General features: G+C 48.1%; 1 protein-coding gene across 1 annotated transcript in view; it reads left to right on the top strand.

Annotated features, from left to right (window-relative positions):
• The window catches only part of ADCY3 (adenylate cyclase 3), a 103236-nt gene extending 80775 nt beyond the window's left edge, over positions 1 to 22461 (top strand). Inside the window, exons 9-21 of the mRNA XM_082217339.1 lie at positions 2462 to 2581; positions 4887 to 5029; positions 7243 to 7404; positions 8505 to 8592; positions 9680 to 9796; positions 12526 to 12788; positions 14732 to 14813; positions 15251 to 15409; positions 16433 to 16579; positions 17844 to 17963; positions 18956 to 19082; positions 20182 to 20306; positions 21344 to 22461. Of these exons, the coding sequence (XP_082073465.1) occupies positions 2462 to 2581; positions 4887 to 5029; positions 7243 to 7404; positions 8505 to 8592; positions 9680 to 9796; positions 12526 to 12788; positions 14732 to 14813; positions 15251 to 15409; positions 16433 to 16579; positions 17844 to 17963; positions 18956 to 19082; positions 20182 to 20306; positions 21344 to 21526 (1836 nt within the window). The 3' untranslated portion in view covers positions 21527 to 22461. The remainder of the gene's footprint in view (positions 1 to 2461; positions 2582 to 4886; positions 5030 to 7242; positions 7405 to 8504; positions 8593 to 9679; positions 9797 to 12525; positions 12789 to 14731; positions 14814 to 15250; positions 15410 to 16432; positions 16580 to 17843; positions 17964 to 18955; positions 19083 to 20181; positions 20307 to 21343) is intronic.
• Positions 22462 to 23466: the final 1005 nt, after the last annotated feature.

The raw sequence follows: 23466 nt of genomic DNA, 5'->3' as shown, positions 1-23466 counted from the left end.
AGCAAGTTACAATAATCTAGTCTGGAGGTGACTGTCGCGTGGATCACAGTGGCAAGGTCAAGGCGAGAGAGGTGAGGAGCCAACTGCTTAGCTTGGCGGAGATGAAAAAATCCCGCCTTTGCTATAGCTTTGGACTACAACTCCCATTAGCGCCAGCCAGCACTCCTGATGGGAGTTGTAGTCCTTGGGGAAGGCTGCTGCTATAGGCGAACAAGTGAAAAGGGATTTGATGGTGGGAGCCTGCTTCTCTGCCTGAGTTAGTCTTCATGTTCTACATTTCCATTCCAATCCACTTGGGCGCTGAGGATCAATAGTTGATTAACAAGCCTAGTTCTCCGTTCAGCTGGGAATTTAAATAGCCTGTCCCAGCGGGCTAATTGCTCTCGGGGTTAAATAGGATGCCTTCTGTTAGTGCCGTGCGCAAAATTTCAGAGCCGGTAGCCGCAATGGCCGTGCCTGACTCTATAGTTGAGGGCAACAATTCTTCTGAATATCGGTTGCTGGAAACCCCAGGAAGGGAGAGGGCTCTTGGGTTCGAATTCTGCTTGCTGGTTTCAGACAGGCATCTAGTTGGCCACTGTGAGAACAGAATGCTTTTGGGGGAAAAAAATCATTTAAAAGCACCACTGGGACATGAAATTTATTACGGTCAGAGACCAGCCTGAGAAACACAAATGGAACTACAATCCCAAAAGCAAAACAAATATCCACACAGCAATGGATTTTAGGTGTAAAAGTGCGATAGGCATATAAACACACAAAAACTTTAAAATAGACTACTGTAGAGGAATGACCCAAAGTTGCCTGTCGATCTGGGTTTGGGAATTTTCTTAACAAACTAGATTGAGGGGTGGTCTGTGCCTACAGATCTGTGCGCAGAATCTGGCAACAATCCTGGTCGTCTTGTGGTCTTTGCCTAAGAGGAGAAGATCGAATTTTTGCTTTACTGGGAGGTCAGCAAGCCTCACCAGCAGGGGGTCAATGGTTTCTCTACGAGCCTCATCCTAAAAGGGACATCTAAAAAATATGTGTTCAGGGCTTCCTATCTCCCCCAAAGGACAGGTGCAAATTCTCTGGAAGCACCACTGTGTTTATTTGAAAGGTTTATACCATGGGTAGGCAAACTAAGGCCCGGCTGGTGGCCGGATCCAGCCCAATTGCCTTCTAAATCTGGCCTGCGGACGGTCCGGGAATCAGGGTGTTTTTACATGAGTAGAATGTTTCCTTTTATTTAAAATGCATCTCTGGGTTATTTGTGGGGCCTGCCTGGTGTTTTTAAATGAGTAGAATGTGTGCTCTTATTTAAAATGCATCTCTGGGTTATTTGTGTCGGAAATCAAGCCTATATCGGGAGTAACTGGCAACGCTCCCAGGCACCCGGCTTGGTCTCCGGTTGACCTCCCTGTCTGCATTCCCATCAAGATCCAGGCAAGGTCGCGATAGGCGATTCTTCTCAGCGTGAGAAGAACACCCCCCCTCCCTCCTGCTCTCCCGGCAGGGAAAAGGAGATAGACAGAAACGTTTTTACATGCTTTTATTTGTGTCTTTGAAGCATAACAGAAAACATGACTGCTCTCTTCAAGCTCCAGCAGTCGAGAGACAAAAGCTGCTTGTACTTCCTGTACAAGAGCAAGAGGAAGAGCTCATATTACACTCTGAGCTAATTCCGGTGCATTGCCCTGTGAATTGACTGTCCCTCTGTTTCCCACGGAACAGTCCCAACATTCCATCATGTTTTGTTTTCAAGCTACCAGTTTGCAGCTGCATTGCTTCTATATCGTAACAATTTGTGGGGCATAGGAATTTGTTCATATTTTTTTTTCCAAAATATCTGAGGGACAGTGGACTGGCCCCCTGCTGAAAAAGTTTGCTGGCCCCTGGTTTATACCCTGGCTTTCCTAAATATAGTAAGGTCCAAGGCAGCTACTGACATTTTGATTAAAATGATTAAATTAAATCAAAATGTTAAGCCAGCCTTGGGCAACCTAGTGCTCTCCGGATATTTTGGACTAAGGTTCAGAAAAGGGCAGCCAGAATGATGGATGGAGCCACTCCTGTATGAGAATAATATTGCAGCCTTCGGGACTTTTCAGTTCAGAGAGATCAGAAGCGAAAGGGGATGCGATGGAAGTTAAAAAACAGGAAGCATCCCCTGAAAAGCCCCCATATGCGATTCAAAATAAAACTTTAGAATACAATTTCATTATAAACAAATGAAATTGGGTGGGAGTGGGAGGAGACAGGCAGACTCTTCCGTAGCCCCACGGAACGTCCTTCCCCGACTTGCCCCGCCCCGTGGTGGCTGGCCCTGCCCCCACGGGCTCCTGGCCCTGCCCTTGGGCGTAGGGCACATGCGCCACCACCACGCGCCCAATCAGCTTGCTCCGCCGCTGGCCCCAGGATCTCCTCTCTGTTCCCTGCCTTGGACCTCCTTTGCCCATGTCCTTGTTTCTCTCCGCAGAAGCTGTCCGTCTCTTCCTCGCACGGCGAGTCGCCGCAGCTGATCAACACCAAGGAGTGCAACGGGAGCATCAACACCACTTGCACGACCCCCGATGAGGCCGAGGAGTCAGACACCAGGGTACGATGGGGCTGGGGAAGGCTGAGAAGGAGCCACAGGGCCAGAACGCGCCACTCAAATGCTTTCCCCAAGGAAAGCACATGGAAATTGAGAATTATTATTTTTTTGAATTTGCATTTTATTTATTTGTTAACATTCCTATATTACATTGGTAAATGTCATATTACATTACAGGACTTACTATAATATAATTTCCAACATGTATACAAAAATTATATACAAATTTTATATACAGTGGCACCTCGGGTTAAGTACTTAATTCGTTCCGGAGGTCCGTTCTTAACCTGAAACTGTTCTTAACCTGAAGCACCACTTTAGCTAATGGGGCCTCCTGCTGCCGCCGCGCCACTGGAGCCCGATTTCTGTTCTTATCCTGAAGCAAAGTTCTTAACCTGAAGAACTATTTCTGGCTTAGTGGAGTGTGTAACCTGAAGCGTATGTAACCTGAAGTGTATGTAACCCGAGGTACCACTGTACCTAGAAAGAAAATGAAACAAAAAAAGAAAAACAATCCCTCCCCCAAAACCATACTAGACTTCCTGTCTATCCCGTTGTATATTCCTTTCTTTTACAAATGAATGTACTCTTATTATTGTATATTTCTTTACATTTTATCTAATCCATTCCTATATCAATATGTGCTCTTAGTCTTATTTCTCAACTCAGTCTCACTCCAACGTCAATCAAATGCTAGCATAGATAGTGAACCTTTACTGTATTTTTGAACATACGTTTTATATCTATCCCACTTTTCCATAATTTTTTGTTTTGAATTGCCTCTCAGGATATTGAGAAAATTTGCACAGCTGGGCATACCTAACCAGTTGCTCCCCTCCAGCGCACAACAGAAATCGCCTGAGGCGATGCACACTTTTTTACAAATGTAAAAGCACAAGTTGTTTGTCTGTTTGTTCGAAGCACGTTTCCCTCTCCCTTCAGCTGAGAGAGGTTCCCAGACTGGCTTACAAAGATCAATAATGACTATCATAAAAATAATGGAGCCACAGAGCCGTAAAAAAGATGACAAAACGCAATGGGAACCTCAAAGATCTGCACACCAGCCACTGAATATGCTGGAATATCTGGGGATTTATTTGTTTTTTTAAAGCCTTTGATAGTTGAGGACCCTGCAGGCATCTTTGGGGAGAAAAGCATCCCAAAGGGGTGTCAAAGCGTTGTGAGATTTCACCAGGAACTGACCATGTGTTCTCACACCTATATTGTTTCCAGTCTTGAGGGCTAGAAACTTGGCTTTGTTTTAAGTGAAACTTGGGATGTTGAACTCTGTGTGCAGTACCAATGACGAAGATCCTGAGCTGAAGCAAAAATAGAGAAACTTTGGGATGGATTTACAGGAGGAAAGGCTTCTCTTGATTTTCTTTCACTTGCTTGCATCTTGCCTTCAGTCTAGGATGGCTTAATCAACACTCACCCTCCCTGCTCCCCTGTTGAAGGAAAATGCCTTTCTAGAACTCCTTGGCCAAGAGCTGTCTCTGCGCGTGCACACACGCACACACGCACACACACACACACACACACACACACACACACACCACTTCCTGGCCCCTGGTGTGAGATTTCACATTTTCATTCCCTTTTAAAAACAGGAAATTTATGTGCTGTCTTTCCTGCAAGGAGCTACTGTATTTTTCGCTCTACAGGGCGCACCGGACCATAGGGTGCACCTAGTTTTTAGGGGGGGGGGGTTAAAGAAAAAAAATCATCCCCCCCGAGCCCCAAAGAGCAAAGAAGCCAAGACAGCGAGCGGGATCCATCCTCTTTAGCCGGGCTCCCTCTTTAGCCAGGCTTCCTCTTTAGCCGGGCGCAACCTCTCCAGCCGGGATTCCGCTCGCTGTCTTGGCTTCTTTGCTCTTTGGGGCTGGGGGGGACCCCGCCTTCGCTCCTGGAGCTTGCTGGGCTGGGGGTGGGGGAAGCCCGAGCTTCCCCCAACCCCAGCCCCCAGAACAGGCAGTTATCCGCAAGCCTTCTGAGCCCAGCAGGAACTCCCAAAGGCTTGCGGATAGCTTCCTGAAGCCTGGAGAGCAAGAGGGGTCGGTGCGCACCCACCCCTCTCACTCTCCAGGCTTCAGCGAAAAGCCTGCATTCATTTCCCCTTCATTTTTGGAGGGGAAAAAGTGTGTCCTATAGAGTGAAAAATACGGTACGTTCACCCAGCCTAATTTCACCTAGCCTAAGTTCACCCAGCGGTCTTTGTGGGCTGAGTGGGAGTTTGAACCCCCGGACCCCCAGGCCCGAGCCTGGCACCCTAACCACTGCGGCAAACTGCCTCTTCCCTTCTGCTCAGGTGGTGAACCCCTCCTTCCCCAACCCGCGGCGGCGCCTGCGCTTGCGTGACCTGGCCGAGAGGGTGGTGGACGCCTCCGAGAACGAACAGGAGCTCAACAAGCTGCTCAACGAGGCCTTGTTGGAGAGGGAGTCGGTGCAGGCGTAAGTCTCTCCTCACCACACCTTGGAGTGTGTCTGGTGTGGTTGTGGGTTGGAGGGAGTTGTGGTCAGAAGCAGCTGGAGGGAACTGGGTTAGTGCCCATATATGGAAGTCATTGGCTATTTTCTGTTAGGGTTTTTAGATCTTTAGACCTGCCACCTTTCTTCCAACATGGAACCCAAGGTGGTTCTTCAGCGGTCTTTCCATCCAGGTTTAGCATTGGCAAGGTGATGCAGTTGTGTGTCCTCAGACCATGTCCCTGTTAGGGTATTGATGTTCTGTTCCACCTAAACAGATGTGTGGAGTTGTTGTATGTCACATGTCTGTTTACATTCCAGCCCAGCTTGCTGGGAACTTCTGTTTGTGTATAGCTTTTGCCTTATGCTGCTGCTTCTTGCTTGGACATGAAGGAGAGCAGACATGTTTTCTTTGTCCTGATCTATGCTGAATAAACTGCTTGTAAATATGCTTTCGGGACGCGGGTGGCGCTGTGGGCTAAAGCCTCAACGCCTAGGGCTTGCCGATCGAAAGGTCGGCGGTTCGAATCCCCGCGGCGGGGTGCGCTCCCGCTGTTTGGTCCCAGCGCCTGCCCACCTAGCAGTTCGAAAGCACCCCCGGGTGCAAGTAGATAAATAGGTACCGCTTACCAGCGGGAAGGTAAACGGCGTTCCGTGTGCGGCTCTGGCTCGCCAGAGCAGCGATGTCACGCTGGCCACGTGACCCGGAAGTGTCCCCGGACAGCGCTGGCCCCCGGCCAATAAATGTGAGATGGGCGCACAAACCCCACAGTCTGTCAAGACTGGCCCGTTCGGGCAGGGGTACCTTTACCTTTACCTTTAAATATGCTTTACATATATGCCTCTGTCCACCCTTCCATTGCGAGGAGTTTGTTATCTCTGCTGGCTTACGTGCTCAGCTTCTGAAAGGCTTCTGAAGCTCTGAGTCACTGATTGATGCAGAACCGAGGACTGGAGTTTGACCAGAAACCGGCCAGTGGGCTGGAGCCAGCTGGGGGCCTGCCAATTGCCCCCATTTCCTCTGGTCTTGCTAGCTAGGGATAGATGAGAGTTGTAGTCCAACAACAGACGGAGACCCAAGTTTGGGAAATGATGGGGTGTAGAGTATAGCCATCAGGGTTAGCAGCCCTTGAAAGCCTTGTTCTTCATGTGGAAGGCTCAGAGAGGAGACAATGAAAAAATGCCTTAGATAACCCGGTTGGCTGGCATCCGTCCGTCTTGGGAGATCAGGGGAGAGTGCACCTCAGGGGGTGAAGGAGACCGCTGCCAGTCAGAGTATGTAGCACTGATCTAGATGGGCCGTGGTGTGATTTTGCATGAGGCGGCTGTACAGTGGACCCGAGGACTCCTCTCCTGCCCAAGGACATAGAATAGGGTTACCAGACAGTCCCCGGATTTGCAAATCTGTCCCCGGACAAATTCCGTCCCTGGAATGTCCCCAGATTTGCAAATCTGTCCCTGGGAAACGTGGCAGCGGCAGCCTCAGCAGCCCGGAGCCAGCCTGGCAAGCGCAGTTGGCTCTGGCTGGCTTCAGGAGCTGCTCACTGCCGTGGCACCCACCATTTTTCCTCGCTGGAAGTCCCCATATGATGTGTCTTATGTGCAAAACATCATATGGGGACTTCCAGCGAGGAAAAAAGGTGGGTGCCACAGCAGTGAGCAGCGAGTGCTACCAAGCTGGCTCTGGGCTGCTGACTGCCGCCGCCACTGCCGAGGGGGAACCAGGAGCGTCCGGCGGTACAGACCTCCTGCCCCCTTCCCCCTTTGTTTTGATGGATCGGGGGAGGCTCGGGAGTTGCGGGTGGGTGGGCGTTGCCCAGTTTTTAAAAAACCTCTGCGCATTTATGTTTCACAGGGTGCGAAAGAAGGGCTTTGCACCTTTATACAATATGCATGTGTGCTTGGGCCAAGGGTTTTTTGCCTCACCATCCCCACTACTGACTCCCTGTTGCTACGCAGATTCAATAATAAAAAAAAAGTGTCCCCAGATTCATTGAAAAAAATCTGGTAACCATAACATAGAAGGATGGTCCATCTAGGGCAGAATCCTGCTCTGACAATGGCCGGCCGCATGCCTGTGGGAAGCCTATAAGCAACAGCACTCACTTGTCAGATTTCCAGCAGTGGAGCTGGGACGTAGCTGTCCTGCAGATCTTCTAGGAATCGCAAGTTCTCCGCACGTCTCTTGTTTCTGGCAGGATGAAGGGCAGATCCACCTATCGACTCTCCATGCGCTTCATTGACCCCGAGATGGAGACCCGGTACTCCGTGGAAAAGGAGAAGCAGAGCGGGGCGGCCTTCAGCTGTTCCTGCGTCGTCCTCTTCTTCACCGCCCTCGTGGAGATCTTCATTGATCCACGGTGAGTGCAACTTGGTCAAAAATGACATGGGTGTCAAAGCTAGAAGGTCAACCATTGCATGTTCCTTTTGGGTGCTTCTAGACTGTCAGTGTTTCGCAGGAAGGATTCGAGTGCATGCCATAGGTTTGCATGATCATTGTAAACCATTTTCCCACAAAATAAAATGATAACAAAAATAAGAAAGTGGATCAATGCACCCTGTTGCTCTAGTGTAACAAATTCACCAACACACACACACACACACACACACACACACACACACACACAAAACCTTTAGGAATGTGGGATGAACAATGGGAAGCCCTATAAACACCCCCAACCAAATCAGGATGGATGTTTAATATAAGGAGGCTGCATTTTAATGTTTTAATGTTGTATTTTAATATTGTTATTTAAGTTGTATTTCGATCAATTGTTTTATATTGGGTGTTAGCCGCCCTGAGCCCAGTCTTGCCTGGGGATAATAATATTTAATATGTTCAAACATTCAAGATTAAAAAACATTGGGTAAGCTTTGTGTAGAGATGTGAAGAGCTGGGGTAAAAAACCCTGGAAATATGGGGGGACATTTTCTCTCATTTCCCCCCTTTTTTCAGAATCAAGGAGGGTGAGGGACTCAGAAAAAAATGGGGGGAGAATGGGATTTCCTCTGCCACAATTTTTCTGTCCCTGCCCCCCGCACCAGGTTTCACATCACCAGTTTTGTGCAAGAAAGCTGGGATGAATGCTGAAAAAAGCAGACTCTCTAGAGACCCCCTTAACCCTGGAAATCTCAGGGGCAGCCCTGAAGCCTGCAGAACATCTGCGAGAGGCTGATGGGAAGGTCTGCTCCTTCCACCCACGTTCCATCTTAAGGCTGGTTTTCTCCAGATGGCCCTCTTTGCAGAGCATTCATTGGTCTGCACAAAGTTCGTGGGGAGGTCACATGATGCTGGCTGCTTTTTGACCCTGTGGCTAACCACTGCACCACACTGCCTCTCATTATATGCTTTTAGATTTATTTATTTTCCTGCCGAGAATTCTGCTTCCTCTCAAGTCTCTGTAGAGCAATGGATCCTTGACTTCCATTTTGCCTTTCTCTCTTTCTTCCTGCCTTGCAGGCTGATGACAAATTATGTGACGTTCGTTGTCGGGGAGGTTTTGCTGCTCATCCTTACCCTCTGCTCTCTGGCTGCCATCTTTCCCAGGGTAAGGGCCTCTCCCCACAAGGCCTCTCCCCTCTCAACACACACACACACACACACACACACACTCTGAATGTGCAGTCATTACTCAAATGCATCCATCAAATGTATATTGTTCCCTTTCTTGCAATGGAGCTCAGGGTGGACTTGTGGGGAAATAAGACTCCTGCGCCCCAAGCAGTTCCTTCTGCACTGGGGCTCCACGCTTCTCCAGGATTCAGCCTGGGGGAAATGTGCTTCCATTGTGTTGTATCCGAATTAGCGCTGAGTAATGTGTCCCATGAGCACGATCAACTCCCCTATCCTCTTGCACACGTGTTCATGCTTTAGTTATCTCCCGCTTGGACTACTGCAACACTCACTACGTGGGGCTAGCTTTGAAGGTGACCTGGAAACTGCAACTAATCCAGATTGCGGCAGCTAGACTGGTGACTGGGAGCGGCTGCCAAGACCATATAACACTGGTCTTGAAAGACCTACACTGGCTCCCAGTACCTTTCCAAGCACAATTCAAAGTGTTGGTGCTGACCTTTAAAGCCCTAAATGGCCTTGGTCCTGTATACCTGAAGGAGCGTCTCCACCCCCATTGTTCTGCCCGGACACTGAGGTTCAGCACCGAGGGCCTTCTGGCAGTTCCCTCACTGCGAGAAGCCAAGTTACGGGGAACCAGGCAGAGGGCCTTCCCGGTGGTGGCGCCCGCCCTGTGGAACACCCTCCCATCAGATGTCAAGGAAATAAGCAACTATCTGACTTTTAGAAGACATCTGAAGGCAGCCCTGTTTAGGGAAATTTTTAATGTTTGATGTTTTATTGTGTTTTGAATATTCTGTTGGGAGCCACCCAGAGTGGCTGGGGAAACGTGGCCTGATGGGCAGGGTATAAATAATAAACTATTATTGTTATTAATTCTAGGGGTGCTTCTGGCCCTCTGTAACATATTTTGGGAAGGTGTGGTACGCCCCCAGGTTGTGTGTGCGGGGGGGGGGAGGGGTACCAGGGGTCATCCAACCCAACCTGTGTGGGGCATGGCCCTGGGTCCGAGAAAGGGCTTCTCCTCCAGCTCTGCTTCGAATGCCTTCCTCTCCCTACAGGTTTTCCCTAAGAAGCTTGTGGCTTTTTCCACGTGGATCGACAGAACGAGGTGGGCCAGGAACACCTGGGCCATGTCTGCCATTTTCATCCTCACCATGGCGAACATCGTAGACATGGTAAGCAAGTCTCGCGGAAGAGCTCTGCCCGCCCTCTCCAAAACACGGTGAAACGAGTCGTTCTGGGATGTGCGAATGTCTCGCTTAGCACTGAAGGCAAGCCAGTGTGGTTGTTTCCAAAATACGGCATTATGCTAAAAGCGTTGTGTCCTGGGGTGGGGCAGCCACACTCCTACTGGCAGCTTTCTGACTGCAGTTGGACAAAAGCACAGTCATACCTCGGGTTACAGACGCTTCAGGTTGTGTTTTATTTGGGTTATAGACCTGCCGAAACCCGGAAGTACCAGAACGAGTTACTTCCAGGTTTCGGGGGTCGCACATGCGCAGAAGTGCCGAATCGCAACCCACGCTTGCACAGACGTGCCGCTGCGGGTTGCAAATGCTGTGGATTGCGAACATGCATCCCACACGGATCATGTTCGTAACCCGAGCGTCCACTGTAATGGGCATCTGTGCTACAAGGACCGCTGTCCCCATCTGGATGACTTCCAGGTGATTTGGACCACAGTCCTTGGTCCCACAAAACTGGGTTGCCTTTTCGTGGGAAAAGGAAATGCATGGTTTTGAGACACTTGGTTTCAAAAGAAATATTGCTTAACAGAAAGTGGAGAAGATGCATGTGAATGTCTTAAATAGCTTTTTTAAACGTAACCGGCCGATGGAAAATCGGAAGTCCATTTGAGTTTCCTTTATTTCTTCTCTTCTCTTCTGGGTGGAACTCTGTGCCACCTCGACTCTAGCCCTGAATGCGCAGAGGGTCCATTGGGGAGGGAGTCCTCATGGGCCCAAAGTCTCCCCATCACCGCCCTCCCCTCCCCTCTTTTTCCTGACATCCCTGTGAACTCTCCCGCTTCTGGTTTGCAGAGCTGTGCGGTGCAGATCATTAAGGGAAATTAGCAGAAGGCCAGCTGCGGCCGGTTTATTTTTAGAACCTGTTAATAATTGGCCAGACCTTGAACCCTTCCCGGCTGACGCGGCTGATACGGAGGCGCTGCCATTTACACGCTGGGAGACCTTGAGGAGCTTTAAGAAGGCCTTTGGGCGCTGTGGGGTGGATTGATGGGGAGGGAGAGAGCTCTGATCTCTCTTTGCAAAAAAGAAAGAAAGAAAGAAAGAAAGAAAGAAAGAAAGAAAGAAAGAAAGAGGAAAACACACACAAGTGTTGCAGGAATTTATGTATAGGTTGGGGGAGGCGGTTGCCCCTCTAGCAGATATCATGCACATTCAGCCCACTACCAAAATCAGCACCATCGCTTTTGTGACTTTTGTGGTTTGTCCCCACAAAACACTTCATCACAGTTTCTTCCTATCTATTCAAAGGGCCTTTGCTGCACGATACCAAATGTAAGAATTCACTGATAAATGTATATCTGTACTGGCTCACTGGGGAAACTTCAGAAATTCATATAGACATGTGAGCTCAGCTCCTCAGCAGCCCCTCTGCCTGAGTGATAATCCCTGACATCCTGATACCTGAGTGCCAGACAGGTAGCATTCCAGAAATAACAAACCCAGATGAAGACAAAAGGGCGTGATTAACTTGGGAAACAGGGAAATGTAAATATCTCTTTTATTACACTTGATTTAAATGTTGTGACCCGAGAGAAAACCACCATTTCCCCCCCTCAGCCCTCAGAATGACAGTGTTGTGACTCTTTTTCACCCTCTGGTGGCTAGGGATCTTAAAGCAAATCTCCCTGAGAAATCTGTTTCCAATGGGTGGGTTTGTGCAAATTCAGCAGGAACTGGTTATTTATAAGGATTATAGCACCAAGGAAAGAGATGGGTGAATGGGTAGATTTGAGTGAATTCCATTTTTTAAGAAAGCAAGAAGAGATGGAAGAATCATGTAGTTCTCCTAAAAGCAAGCTACTCCACCCACAAGTTTCCCAGCAGGAAGAATGAAAGTGATAATTTCTACAAATTTACTGAGATCCATTGTTCTCTCTGAGATGAGTGCTTTCCTTTGCTGGAGACTGGGCAGGTGAGGAGGGTCAGTGGCTGAAACCGAACAAGCACCAGTTTCTGTTGTGTCTGATGAAGATGGTTTTATTTTGGCAAGCTTTGGGGAACTGATTTCTTTTGATAGATATGTTTTAATTCAATAGGTAGTTTAATTACTTCTAAACAATGACCTTCTGTAAGTTTTTAGCTATGTGTGTTTTATCTGTGTTGGTTTGAAAACATTGTAAGCTGCCTCAAGTCCCAGTTCTGGAGGAAATAAATAAAAGAACAACAATAACAGCAGCAACAGCAACTCAACTGCCGTAGGGCTGGGTGATAAATTGCTATATCACCCAAGACCAGTTTGAAGTCCATATTGTGATACAGTATTGGTTTCATGTTTTTTTGACCTGGCAATATATTGTGAATCATGCTTTGTGTGTGTGTGTTGCAAAAATCACAATGTGGTAAAAACCATGAAGCCAGCCCATGCCTCTATATAGCTCTGTCCCTATTTTAGACATCGTGATATACCAATATATTGCGATGTTTAGCTGGCAATATATCACAATGTCGAAAACCAGCTCCATCCTTACATCAGACATTGCAATATACTGGCATATCACGATGTTTAGCTGGTGATAAATTGTGATGTTGAAAACCAGCTCCATCCTTATTCCAGACATCACGATATACCAATATATCGTGATAGTTAGCTGGCGATATATCGTGATGTTGAAAACCAGATACCACCCAACCCTAATCTGCTGTTTCTGCCTCTGCAGCTCAGCTGCCAGCAGTATTACAAAGACACCTTTTACAACAGCACGATGCAAGCACTGCTGGACGGGGGCTGCGTGGAGAACCCCAAGTACTACAGCTACATCACCGTATTGGCGCTCATCGCGACCATCATGCTGGTGCAAGTCAGCCACATGGTCAAGCTCACCCTGATGCTCATGATTACCGGTTCGGTGGGAGTGGTCAACATCGTGGCCTGGGAGCACATCTTTGACAAATATGATGAGGAACGGTTCCAAGAGAGCAGGTAAGCCCCCCGGGGTGAGGAGTGCCGGCATCTCGGGGTCGAAAGGCCAGCTGGCTCAGTCCCAGCTGAAACGTCTCCCTCTCAGCCTTGCCGCTGCGAAGATTCATCAACCTCTGCTCCGATGTACATCAGCGACTCAAGCTTGCAGACTTGAGCACACTTGACTCAGCAGTGTATACTGCGCGACAGAAGAGGCTTGAGGCTGTAGATACATACTAAAACTACGCATTTATTTTACATAAATCAGGACAAGGAAACATGTTGTCTCTCCTTGCCATCTTCTCGGAGTGCATAAAAACAACAGCTGTACAGAGTGGGCGTTCCGCTTATGCCAGCAATCTGTGCTGGAATGTAAACAGACATGTGGCACGCAACAATCCCATGTCTGCAGCAAAAGGTGGAATGGAATCCCAACATCGGGGAGCGGTGTGGGGTGATGCACCTACGGTGGTGGTGGGGAGGCAGGAATGGAAGATCTCACTATGTGGAAGAGCACAGTTCTTAAAAAAACAACCAACCAACCAACCCACACCACTAAGATCTCCCTGTGTTCTGCAGGTTGGCATGGTTCATAATGGAGAAACTGCTGCAAAGCTATTATTTGCAAAAATGAAAATCGTAGCGTGTTCTTAAACCACTATGAATATGATCCTTTTACATGGGTTTGTATGTATAATGGTATTTTAGGCACTGTGACTTGCAGTTATTTTTGTTGATCACAGTTTAGTGATTATTTATTGTAGTTAAGAGTGAATTCCAGTTCTATTACTATTTGCTGATGTTTTGAGAGTTAATTTTATTGGGTACTGTTATATTCTACTAGATTATTGACTATTACTTTATTTGGTATAAGTCACTCCATTTTAAAGTTAGGTTTCATTATGACATTTTGTATTGGATCAGATTGTTACATGATGTGTGTTCTTTGTGGTATATTGTATATTTTGTCGCTGCCACCTTGTGTATAGCAATATGGGACACTCTGTGGTCTAAACCACTGAGCCTCTTGGGCTTGCCAATCAGAAGGCCGGCGGTTCAAATCCCCGTGATGGGGTGAGCTCCCGTTGTTCTGTCCCAGCTCCTGCCAACCTAGCAGTTCAAAAGCATGTCAAAGTGCAAGTAGATAAATAGGTACCTCGCTGGCGGGAAGGTAAACGGGATTTCCGTGCGCTCTGGTTTCCGTCACAGTGTTCTGTTGCGCCAGAAGCGGTTCAGTCCTGCTGGCCACATGACCCGGAAAGCTGTCGGTGGCTCCCTCAGCCTGAAAGTGAGATGAGTGTCGCAACCCCATAGTCACCTTGGACTAGATTTAATGTCCAGTGGTCTTTTAGCTTACCTTAGAAAGGTGGTGTACAAATTAAAAGTGAAATGAAATATTTCTAAATCCTACATAAATCCATCTGTGTAGAAAACTAGCAAATCGAGGGGAAAGGGACTAATCTAGTCTTCTCCCAAAGAGTGGCTTTCTCCATGCAGGGATATTGTTTGGTTTATACCAGGGGTAGCCAGCTTCCAAGAGACTGCGATCCACTCACAGAAGTAAAAACTGGCAGTGATCTACCCCCATTTTTTAGGGGTTCAGGTCAAAGTTGATGAGCTTTTTGAGGGGAGGGGAAAAGCCCAGTTTTAGTGGGTTTGGGAGGCATAAGTTTCTCAGCTTTGGGAGGGGGGGCACAACGTTTTTACATTATATTGGGGTCAAAGAGAAACAGCAACTCACCAAAGGATCGCTGGGGGGGGAAACAGCCTCGGTTCTCCAACAATGGAGGCTGGAAGGGGGCCAGTGATCGACCGTGATCGACCAAAACCTCACAGGGATCAAACACTAGATCGCGATCAACCCGTTGGACACCCCAGGTTTATACCATAGTGATTTGGTTTTGCTGGAGGTGCAAATCAGCTTTCCACTGTGTGGCCATGACTAATTTTGCTCTGCTCTGCAGGTCCTCACTGATTCCGTCCAAATATTCAATGACAGCGATGATCTTAGTGATGATGCTCAGCTTCTACTATTTCTCGCGCCATGTGAGTAGCCTGCCGGTCTCTCTCATTCCCAGAATCTGAAGGTCCATGACAGCAGCAACAGAACATAAGCAATGATGTCCCCTTGGGATGTGTATAGAGTCCAGATGTTCCTGGACTCCAACTCCCATCAGCCTCAGCAGCATGGCCAAAGGATTGGGAATGCTGGGAGTTGTATTCCAACAACTGGCAAGATAACCTTGCTACTCTCATATGCAAACTACTTCTCCATGTTCATTCATGTCCTTCCAGAGCATGAAAGCCTCACAGGCTGGCCCAGAAACTAGCATATTTTCCAAATGCAAAAGTACCCGACACAAGCGTAGCTTTGGATCATCTAACTATAGTGGCAGATTGTCCTTATTAAGGTATCTTAAGGCGCAACCGAGATCGGACACCCCACGTTTATCTGAGGCCTTCCTGGGATGACTCTTTGGCAGGTGGAGAAGCTGGCCAGGACTTTATTCCTGTGGAAGATAGACGTTCACGACCAGAAGGAGCGGGTCTATGAGATGAGGCGCTGGAACGAGGCCTTGGTCACCAACATGCTGCCAGACCATGTCGCTCGACACTTCCTTGGCTCCAAGAAGCGGGACGAGGTGAGCATCAGAAGGCGAGCGGCTTGAAGGATCAGGCTGGGAGAGGGTAGTTAAGGCTGTCTCTGTGCCAGAGACCAGGGAGAGCTTTCACCAGCCACAGCGGATGGTTTTGGGCTAGATAGATAAACGCTGCGGCATTTGGAACTTCCTGTGTTCATAGGTTGATTTCAGATTAAAAAACAACAACATCTGGCTGTTTGCTGCCCTTGGCTTCATCCAGCTGTGGTCTTCAGCTATTAAAGCAGCGTTTCCCAAACTTGGGTCTCCAGCTGTTTTTGGACTACAACTCCCATCATCCTTAACTGGCAATACCAGTGATGAGGGATGATGGGTATTGAAGTCCAAAAACAGCTAGACCTAGGTTAGGGAAACACTGTATTACCTACCTATGGGACCGCCTCTCCTGGTATGTCCCATGGAGGACCTTACGGGCCACAGGGAGGTTAGGCTGGCCTCAACCAGAGCCAGGGCTTTTTCGGCTGTGGCCCCGACCCAGTGGAACACTCTGTCACAAGAGACTAGGGCCCTGTGGGACTTGACATCTTTCCGCAGGGCCTGCAAGACAGAGCTGTTCCACCAGGCCTTTGGTCAAGGCACAGCCTGACTGGTAATCCTCATAGAACTCTAGCCCAATGGTTGCTATTAATTTAATTTGATTTTGAATTGATTTTAGAATGCTGTGTTACTTTTATTGTTGTTAGCCGCTCTGAGCCCAGCTTCAGCTGGGGAGGGCGGGATATAAATAAAATTTTATTATTATTATTTATTAACGAAACTATTACAGATCTCATTCGTCCTTATCCCCGCCAAAAATCTCAGCATCCAATGAGTTGATTTGCAGATTTCACCACTGGTCAGATCTGTGTCCTCCAGGAGCTCATACAGATTTTAAGCAGGACTTCCAGAGTGTAGGGTAGTCTCATCGTCTGCTCTATCCACTAATGGTAACACCCAAATTGGCTGTGAGATCCTGGACTCTGTTTCTGCTTCCTTCCTCTCCTCCTTCCTTGCCCTCCTGTTCAGGAGCTATACAGCCAGTCTTACGATGAGATTGGCGTCATGTTTGCGTCACTCCCCAACTTTGCTGACTTCTACACGGAGGAGAGCATCAACAATGGCGGGATCGAGTGCCTGCGCTTTCTCAACGAGATCATCTCGGATTTTGACGCGGTGAGTGGTCCCTGATGGTTGGCCAGTTTGCTGGAAGGGAGTCCAGAAAGGGAGGAAAATGTATGATGTGGTCTTGAATGTCTTAGTTTGTGTTTTCCTTTATGGCATTCCTGCTAAGGAACTTTACAATTCCAAATAAAAGAACCAGTAAGTATATAACTCCTCAGTTCTGTGGTTCTGTAAGGTACAAAAGCTAATGCAGCAAACCAGCAGAATTTCCTCGGGCTGATGATCCATCGTGGAACCACAGAATTGTAGAGTTGGAAGGGGACCCCCAAAGGTCATCCAGACCAACCCCCTGCAATGCTGAAATCTAAGCTAAAGTGTCCGTGACAAATGGCCGTACAACCGCTGCTTAGAAACCTTCAAGGAGGGAGCCCACTGCCTTCTGAGGGAGTCCGTCTCCCCATCGAAAAGCTTTTCCTGTCAGAAAGTTCTTCCTTATATTATTATTATTAATAATAATCAAATTTATATACTGCCCTTCATCCGTAGATCTCAGGGCAGTTCGCAACATAAATAGACTATTAAAAAAAATAACAAAATACAGTGGTACCTCGGTTCTCGAACATCTCCATTGACGAATGTTTCGGAATCCGAATGCCGAAAACCCGGAGGTAAATGCTTCTGTTTTTGAACGTGCCTCGGGAGTCGAACGGCTTCCACTGCGTGTTTTTCAATTTTCTCAATTGAATATGTTGACAGCCCTTTGCGCCTGTTTTCGAACATTTCGGACCTTCTGGAATGGATTACGTTTGAGAACCGAGGTACCACTGTACATAATTGAACAAAAATAAACCAATAACCGTGCTGCCCCCCATTGCTTAGTCAGAATCTCTTTTCTTGCCATTTGAATCTGTTGGTTCAAGTCCCGCCCCTCTGGAGCAGCAGAAAACAGACTGGCTCCCTCTTCCATGGGAGAACCGTTCAGGTATTTGAAGGTGGCTATCATATCACCTCTTGGTCTTCTCTTCCCAACTTCCTCCACTGTTTCTCATGAGGCCTGGGTCCCAGACCCTTTGCGCATGCACCTGGTGCATTATGTGCTTGCTGGAGTGGGGCGGTGCGTTATTTGCTTGGTGGGGAGTATGTGTATCTGCCCCTCCATCAAGGGAAGGGGGTCATTAGCCAAGAAGCGCAGACCAGCCCTAGAGTGCCACTGTTCCCAACCAACTCCACGGCAACTGCTAACTGGTTTGCTGATCCCTATAGTAATCACGATTTTTTTGGGGTGTGTGTGCTTTTTGTCCCTTGATTCCCACAGCTCCTGGATGACCCTCAGTTCCGCTGCATCACCAAGATCAAAACCATTGGCAGCACCTACATGGCAGCTTCTGGAGTGACCCCCGACGTCAACACCAATGGCTACAACAATGCTGTTAAGGTAAACGGAAGGGAAGGGGATAGTTTGCGCAGCTATGGGGAGGAAGTGAATAGAGAAGCTTATTCCAAGAGCTGATGAGGGTTGCGGCCTAAAATATCCAGAAGGCACCATATTAGCAAAGGTTACAATAACCAGGGGACGCAGGTGGCGCTGTGGTCTAAACCACTGAGCCTCTTGGGCTTGCTGATCAGAAGGTGGGCAGTTTGAATCCCCGCGACGGGGTGAGCTCCCGTTGCTCTGTCCCAGCTCCTGCCTACCTAGCAGTTTGAAAGCACGCCAGTGCAAGTAGATAAATAGGTACCACTGTGGCGGGAAGGTAAATGGTGTTTCCGTGCGCTCTGGTTTCTGTCAGAGTGCTCTGTTGCACCTGAAGCGGTTTAGTCCTGTTGGCTGCATGACCCGGAAAACTGTCTGTGGACAAATACCGTCTCCCACAGCCTGAGAGACGAGTGCTGCAACCCCATAGTCGCCTTGGACTGGACTTAACTATCCCAGGGGTCCTTTACCTTTACCTTTTTACAATAACCAGGGGAACTCCTGAGTCCGGCCCACTAGGTTTGTGTAAGAAGCACTGCAGCATGTGAAATCCTTCTGTAGAGCCTGAATGAGAGAGACTTGACCATTGCTCCTCTATTTCGAGTGACAGAGCTCTGAGAAGGAACTGGGAAATGTTAGATATGGGAGCTTATGGAAGAGAGAGGAGTCACGGGTTCTGCTCATTCAATGCTTGAAAAAGACTTTTTGCATCCATTTCAGAATTAACAAATGGGCTTCAGTTAATGTGCAGAATATTAGGAATAAAGAAAAAGCATTAGTGTTCAATAAATAAAATTTGGCTGTATTCATTCCCTTTGGAGATGTGCAAAGTAACTCACTGTGTTAACAAGAATAGAGGACCTATTGCTCAGGAGGCTCGTGAAGTACTTTGGAGTGGAGTTGTGCCTCCCTGGGGGACCTAATCCTGTCTGCTTTCCTTCCTTTGCTCGGCTCAGAAGGAAGACCTTTCGGAAAAGGAGCGCTGGCAGCACTTGGCAGATCTTGCCGACTTTGCCCTGGCCATGAAGGAGACACTGATGAACATCAACTATCAGTCCTTCAATAACTTCATGCTGAGAATAGGCAAGTGCAAGATTTCGGCAGAGCCTAAAGAACGTGGATAGACATTTTCCCCAGCTGTATCAGACACAGAGTCCTTCACAGACATTGGCTGACAGGAGAACCGGGATAAACAATAACGCTGAATAGCTTTACGGAATTTACTGCTGCAAGACGCAGCGGTGGCATTGGGCCCAGGTGGTTTTAAAGAGAGATTGGGCAGATTCATGGAGAGGGGAGGTCCGTCAGTGGCCCTAAGCCTCAGTACCAAAATAGAGCCTTTCAGGCAGTATACTGGTGTTGACCTTTAAAGCCCTAAACGGCTTCGGCCCAGTATACCTGAAGGAGCGTCTCCACCCCCATCGTTCTGCCCGGACACTAAGGTCCAGCACCGAGGGCCTTCTGGCGGTTCCCTCATTGTGAGAAGCGAAGCTACAGGGAACCAGGCAGAGGGCCTTTTCGGTGGTGGCGCCCGCCCTGTGGAATGCCCTCCCATCGGATGTCAAGGTGATGGACAACTACCTGACATTCAGAAGACATCTTAAGGCGGCCCTATTCAGGGAAGCTTTTAATGTATGATATTTTAGTGTTTTTTGGTTTCTGTGGAAGCCGCCCAGAGTGGCTGGGGAAGCCCAGCCAGATGGGCGGGGTACAAATAATAAATTATTATTATTATTATTATTACTTTGACATGTTGCTGGCAGAGGAAGCGTGGGAGTTGTCATCTGGGAATTGGATATGGGCTTCCCTGAGGTATCTTGGTTTGATTTGGCAAGGGGTTTCTTACATTCTCCAGCCTCCTCTTAGTTTGGCCCTGCACACTGGGGCAAAGACTTTTAGAAGTACGCACTTATAACTTGAACAGAGAGCCAGTGTGTTGTAGTGGCTAGAGGGTTGGACTAGAATTTGGGAGAGCAGGGTTCAAATCCCCACTTGGCTGTGAAGCTCCCTCTGAGTGACAGTGGGGGCCAGTCACGCTGCCTCTCAGGGTTGTTGTGGGGATTAAATGAGGGGGCAGGGAGTACCATGCACACCACCTTGAGACAAACTTGTGGGGTATAGAAGCAATAAATAAATAATAAACATTTTTTCTCTCTCTCTCTCTCTTGCATGGCTTTGGCAGGCATGAATAAAGGGGCAGTGCTTGCAGGGGTCATTGGTGCCCGCAAACCTCACTATGATATTTGGGGGAACACAGTGAATGTGGCCAGCCGAATGGAGTCCACGGGCGTCATGGGGAACATTCAGGTGAGGAGGGTCGTGAAGGGTTGCGGTGGTGGGAATGAGAGTGACTCACACAAAACTTCCAAGGAAGCCCTAGGTTCTCCAAAATATTAGTTGAAAAGCCACACCTTGTTAGCGCATTTAGAGGAGAGAGGAAGAGCCAGCCATACTTTTGATTTTGCACAAACCACTCTTTCCACCTAAACTGCTGTCACAGCTCCCAGGAGCCTCAGAGCAGTGCAGGGTCAAAACAACCCAGCAACCCTGAGTTCAAGGGGTTATTGAAGTCTATGCCTGTATTTATCTCTTTACCCTCTTCCCGTCTTTAGGAGCATAATTGGGAAAGCACGGCTTGGGTTTCCTTGCACACTTTTACAGTGGTGCCTCGCAAGACGAAAAGAATCCGTTCTGTGATTCTCTTCGTCTAGCGGTTTTTTCGTCTTGCAAAACAAGCCCATTGACGGATTACGCTATTAGCGGCTTTTAGTGGCTTATCGGATCAGCTGATAAGCGGCTTAGCGAAAGGGGGGGGGAGAAAAAACCCGCAGGAACTCGCAAGACATTTTCGTCTTGCGAAGCAAGCCCATAGGAGATTCGTTTTGCAAAGCACCTCCAAAACGGAAAACTCTTTCGTCTAGCGAGTTTTCCGTCTTGCGAGGCATTCGTCTTGCGGGGCACCACTTTAATTGTGTGTTTTGTGGATAGTGTGATCAAATCACATGGCATTTCCAGATCTCACATTGCCCTCCAGGAGATGTTTTCTCTTTCTGGCTGCTGTTGGTAGTGGCAACAACTAAGCCCAAGCAACCCAGCTCCCCTCCAGAACGTGCCACTTCCTGCCCATTCTCATTCTGTCAATCTGAAGTCTCGTCGATACAAGACAGGATGGGGTGAAGCAGCCAACCTGCTGCCCTGCAGATGTTTTGGGCGCCTCTTGCCATACGTCATTGGCTCGACCGATGCAGCTTGGAATCCCCTCGACATCAGATTGTGGGAGGGAGCTTTGCAAGGTTGGTCCCGCCAGATGGTTGCACCCATACCTTCTCCCTCCTCTTTTCCAGGTGGTGGAGGAAACCCACTTCATTCTGAAGGAGTACGGGTTCCGCTTTGTGCGCCGAGGGCACATCTTCGTCAAGGGCAAAGGAGACCTCTTGACCTACTTCATGAAAGGCCGCGAGAAACAAGGATCCTTCGTCAACGGCTCTTGCGTGACTTTGCCTCACCAGGTGGTTGACAGCTCATGATACCTCTTGGGTCTCGCATGCGTCCGCTGCGGAAAAGGGCGGGTGCCTCTTGCGCTGCCCAAGGAGGCGCAGTTCTCGGCACCTTCTACTCTGGACTGATATACACACCACTAACACCATTAGATTTACAGGAAACCACCCCCTCCCTTTGCCTGTTCCTTTCTTCTTGGAGGGTTATTATTTGTAAAGGGGCTCCCTCTGACAGCAGTGCCTGCCTTTGCCTCGTGACGTCGACTGCAGAGGAGTAAGGAGGGGTCGGTGGGAGGAATTCCTGTCTCTTGCACAAACACACCGGCTCTTGCACATTTGGGTCTGGAAGTGGGAGTAGAATTTCCACTGCAGCATCGCTTGAGTAGGGTCAACCTTGGCTATGTTACCTTTTTCTAGTCCAAGAAAGGGGCAGGGGATGTGGTCTTAATTTTCCACGTGCCTGGCCTCTGCATAGAGCTTTTTGCTGAAACAAATGCCAACTCAGGGTGGGTATTATGGCAAGCAGGCTGGGAGAGAAAGCCAAATGAGATTCGTGGTTGGGTTGTTCGTTCTTACCTTTGGAGGTCACCTTTTGCCACAAAACCACTGTAGGTAAGTAGGAGGAAAAAGGGGGGGGGGAGAGAGAGCAAGTGCAATCTATTTCTTTTGAGACTAAGAAGATGTCCTATTTCAGATATATTATATATATAAATATATATATATATAAAAGATACAGATTAACTTTATATTTTTAATTGCGTCTTAATTCTGAGAGTGAGGTGGCTCTTTCAAGCCACAACTTGCATCTTTTTTCTGCCCTCACCTCTGCTGATGCTGTAAAAGAGAGAGATTTATATAGCCTGGTCCAAGACTGTTTTTACACCTTCATCCGATTGTTAAGTTGAAATACAACCTGTAATTATTTCTCTAGTTTCTCAAATAGAATCAGTTTGGTTTTAAAGTTACACGGCGTCTTGTTTCGTCTTTGTTGGTGGTGGGGTGGGAGCGAAAATGCTCAGTTTCCTTGCGCAGATTCCAAAGAGATGCCATTATACCACAAGCAGACAAGTGGACAGTGTGGAGTTTGGTAGGATGATGGCTGAACTGGCTCTGGAGTGGTGGATATTTGAGAATACCAGCTTTCATTTAAAGAACAGGTTTCCACGTCTCAAAATGAAGCCTAAGAGTGACAGTATGTTATTTTTTTTAAAGCAAACCATTATGATAAGCAGGAGCAAGCAGCTGGTTTGGGTGGCAGTGTTAGAGAACAGCCCTCCTGACGCTATCCTTGCAGTGTTGAGCTCAGGAGCCTGATGGGGAAATGTTTTCTTCCACAATTAGTGGAAGGCCTCAGGCAGTGAGGATATAGAATCATAGAGTTGGAAGAGACCGCAAGGGCCATTGAGTCCAACCCCCTGCCAAGCAGGAAACACCATCAGAGCACTCCTGTCATATGGTTGTCAAGCCTCTGCTTAAAGACCTCCAAAGGAGGAGACTCCACCACACTCCTTGGCAGCAAATTCCACTGTCAAACAGCTCTTACTGTCAGGAAGTTCTTTCTAATGTTTAGGTGGAATCTTCTTTCTTGTAGTTTGGATCCATTGCTCCGTGTCCGCTTCTCTGGAGCAGCAGAAAACAACCTTTCTCCCTCCTCTATGTGACATCCTTTTATATATTTGAACATGGCTATCATATCACCCCTTAACCTCCTCTTCTCCAGGCTAAACATGCCCAGCTCCCTTAGCCGTTTCTCATAAGGCATCGTTTCCAGGCCTTTGACCATTTTGGTTGCCCTCCTCTGGACACGTTCCAGTTTGTCAGTGTCCTTCTTGAACTGTGGTGCCCAGAACTGGACACAGTACTCCAGGTGAGGTCTGACCAGAGCAGAATACAGTGGCACTATTACTTCCCTTGATCTAGATGCTATACTCCTATTGATGCAGCCCAGAATTGCATTGGCTTTTTTAGCT

Source organism: Podarcis vaucheri (assembly GCF_965113315.1).
Source record: "Podarcis vaucheri genome assembly, chromosome: 3".
Taxonomy (NCBI): domain Eukaryota; kingdom Metazoa; phylum Chordata; class Lepidosauria; order Squamata; family Lacertidae; genus Podarcis; species Podarcis vaucheri.
This window is presented reverse-complemented; position numbering and strand designations above follow the sequence as displayed.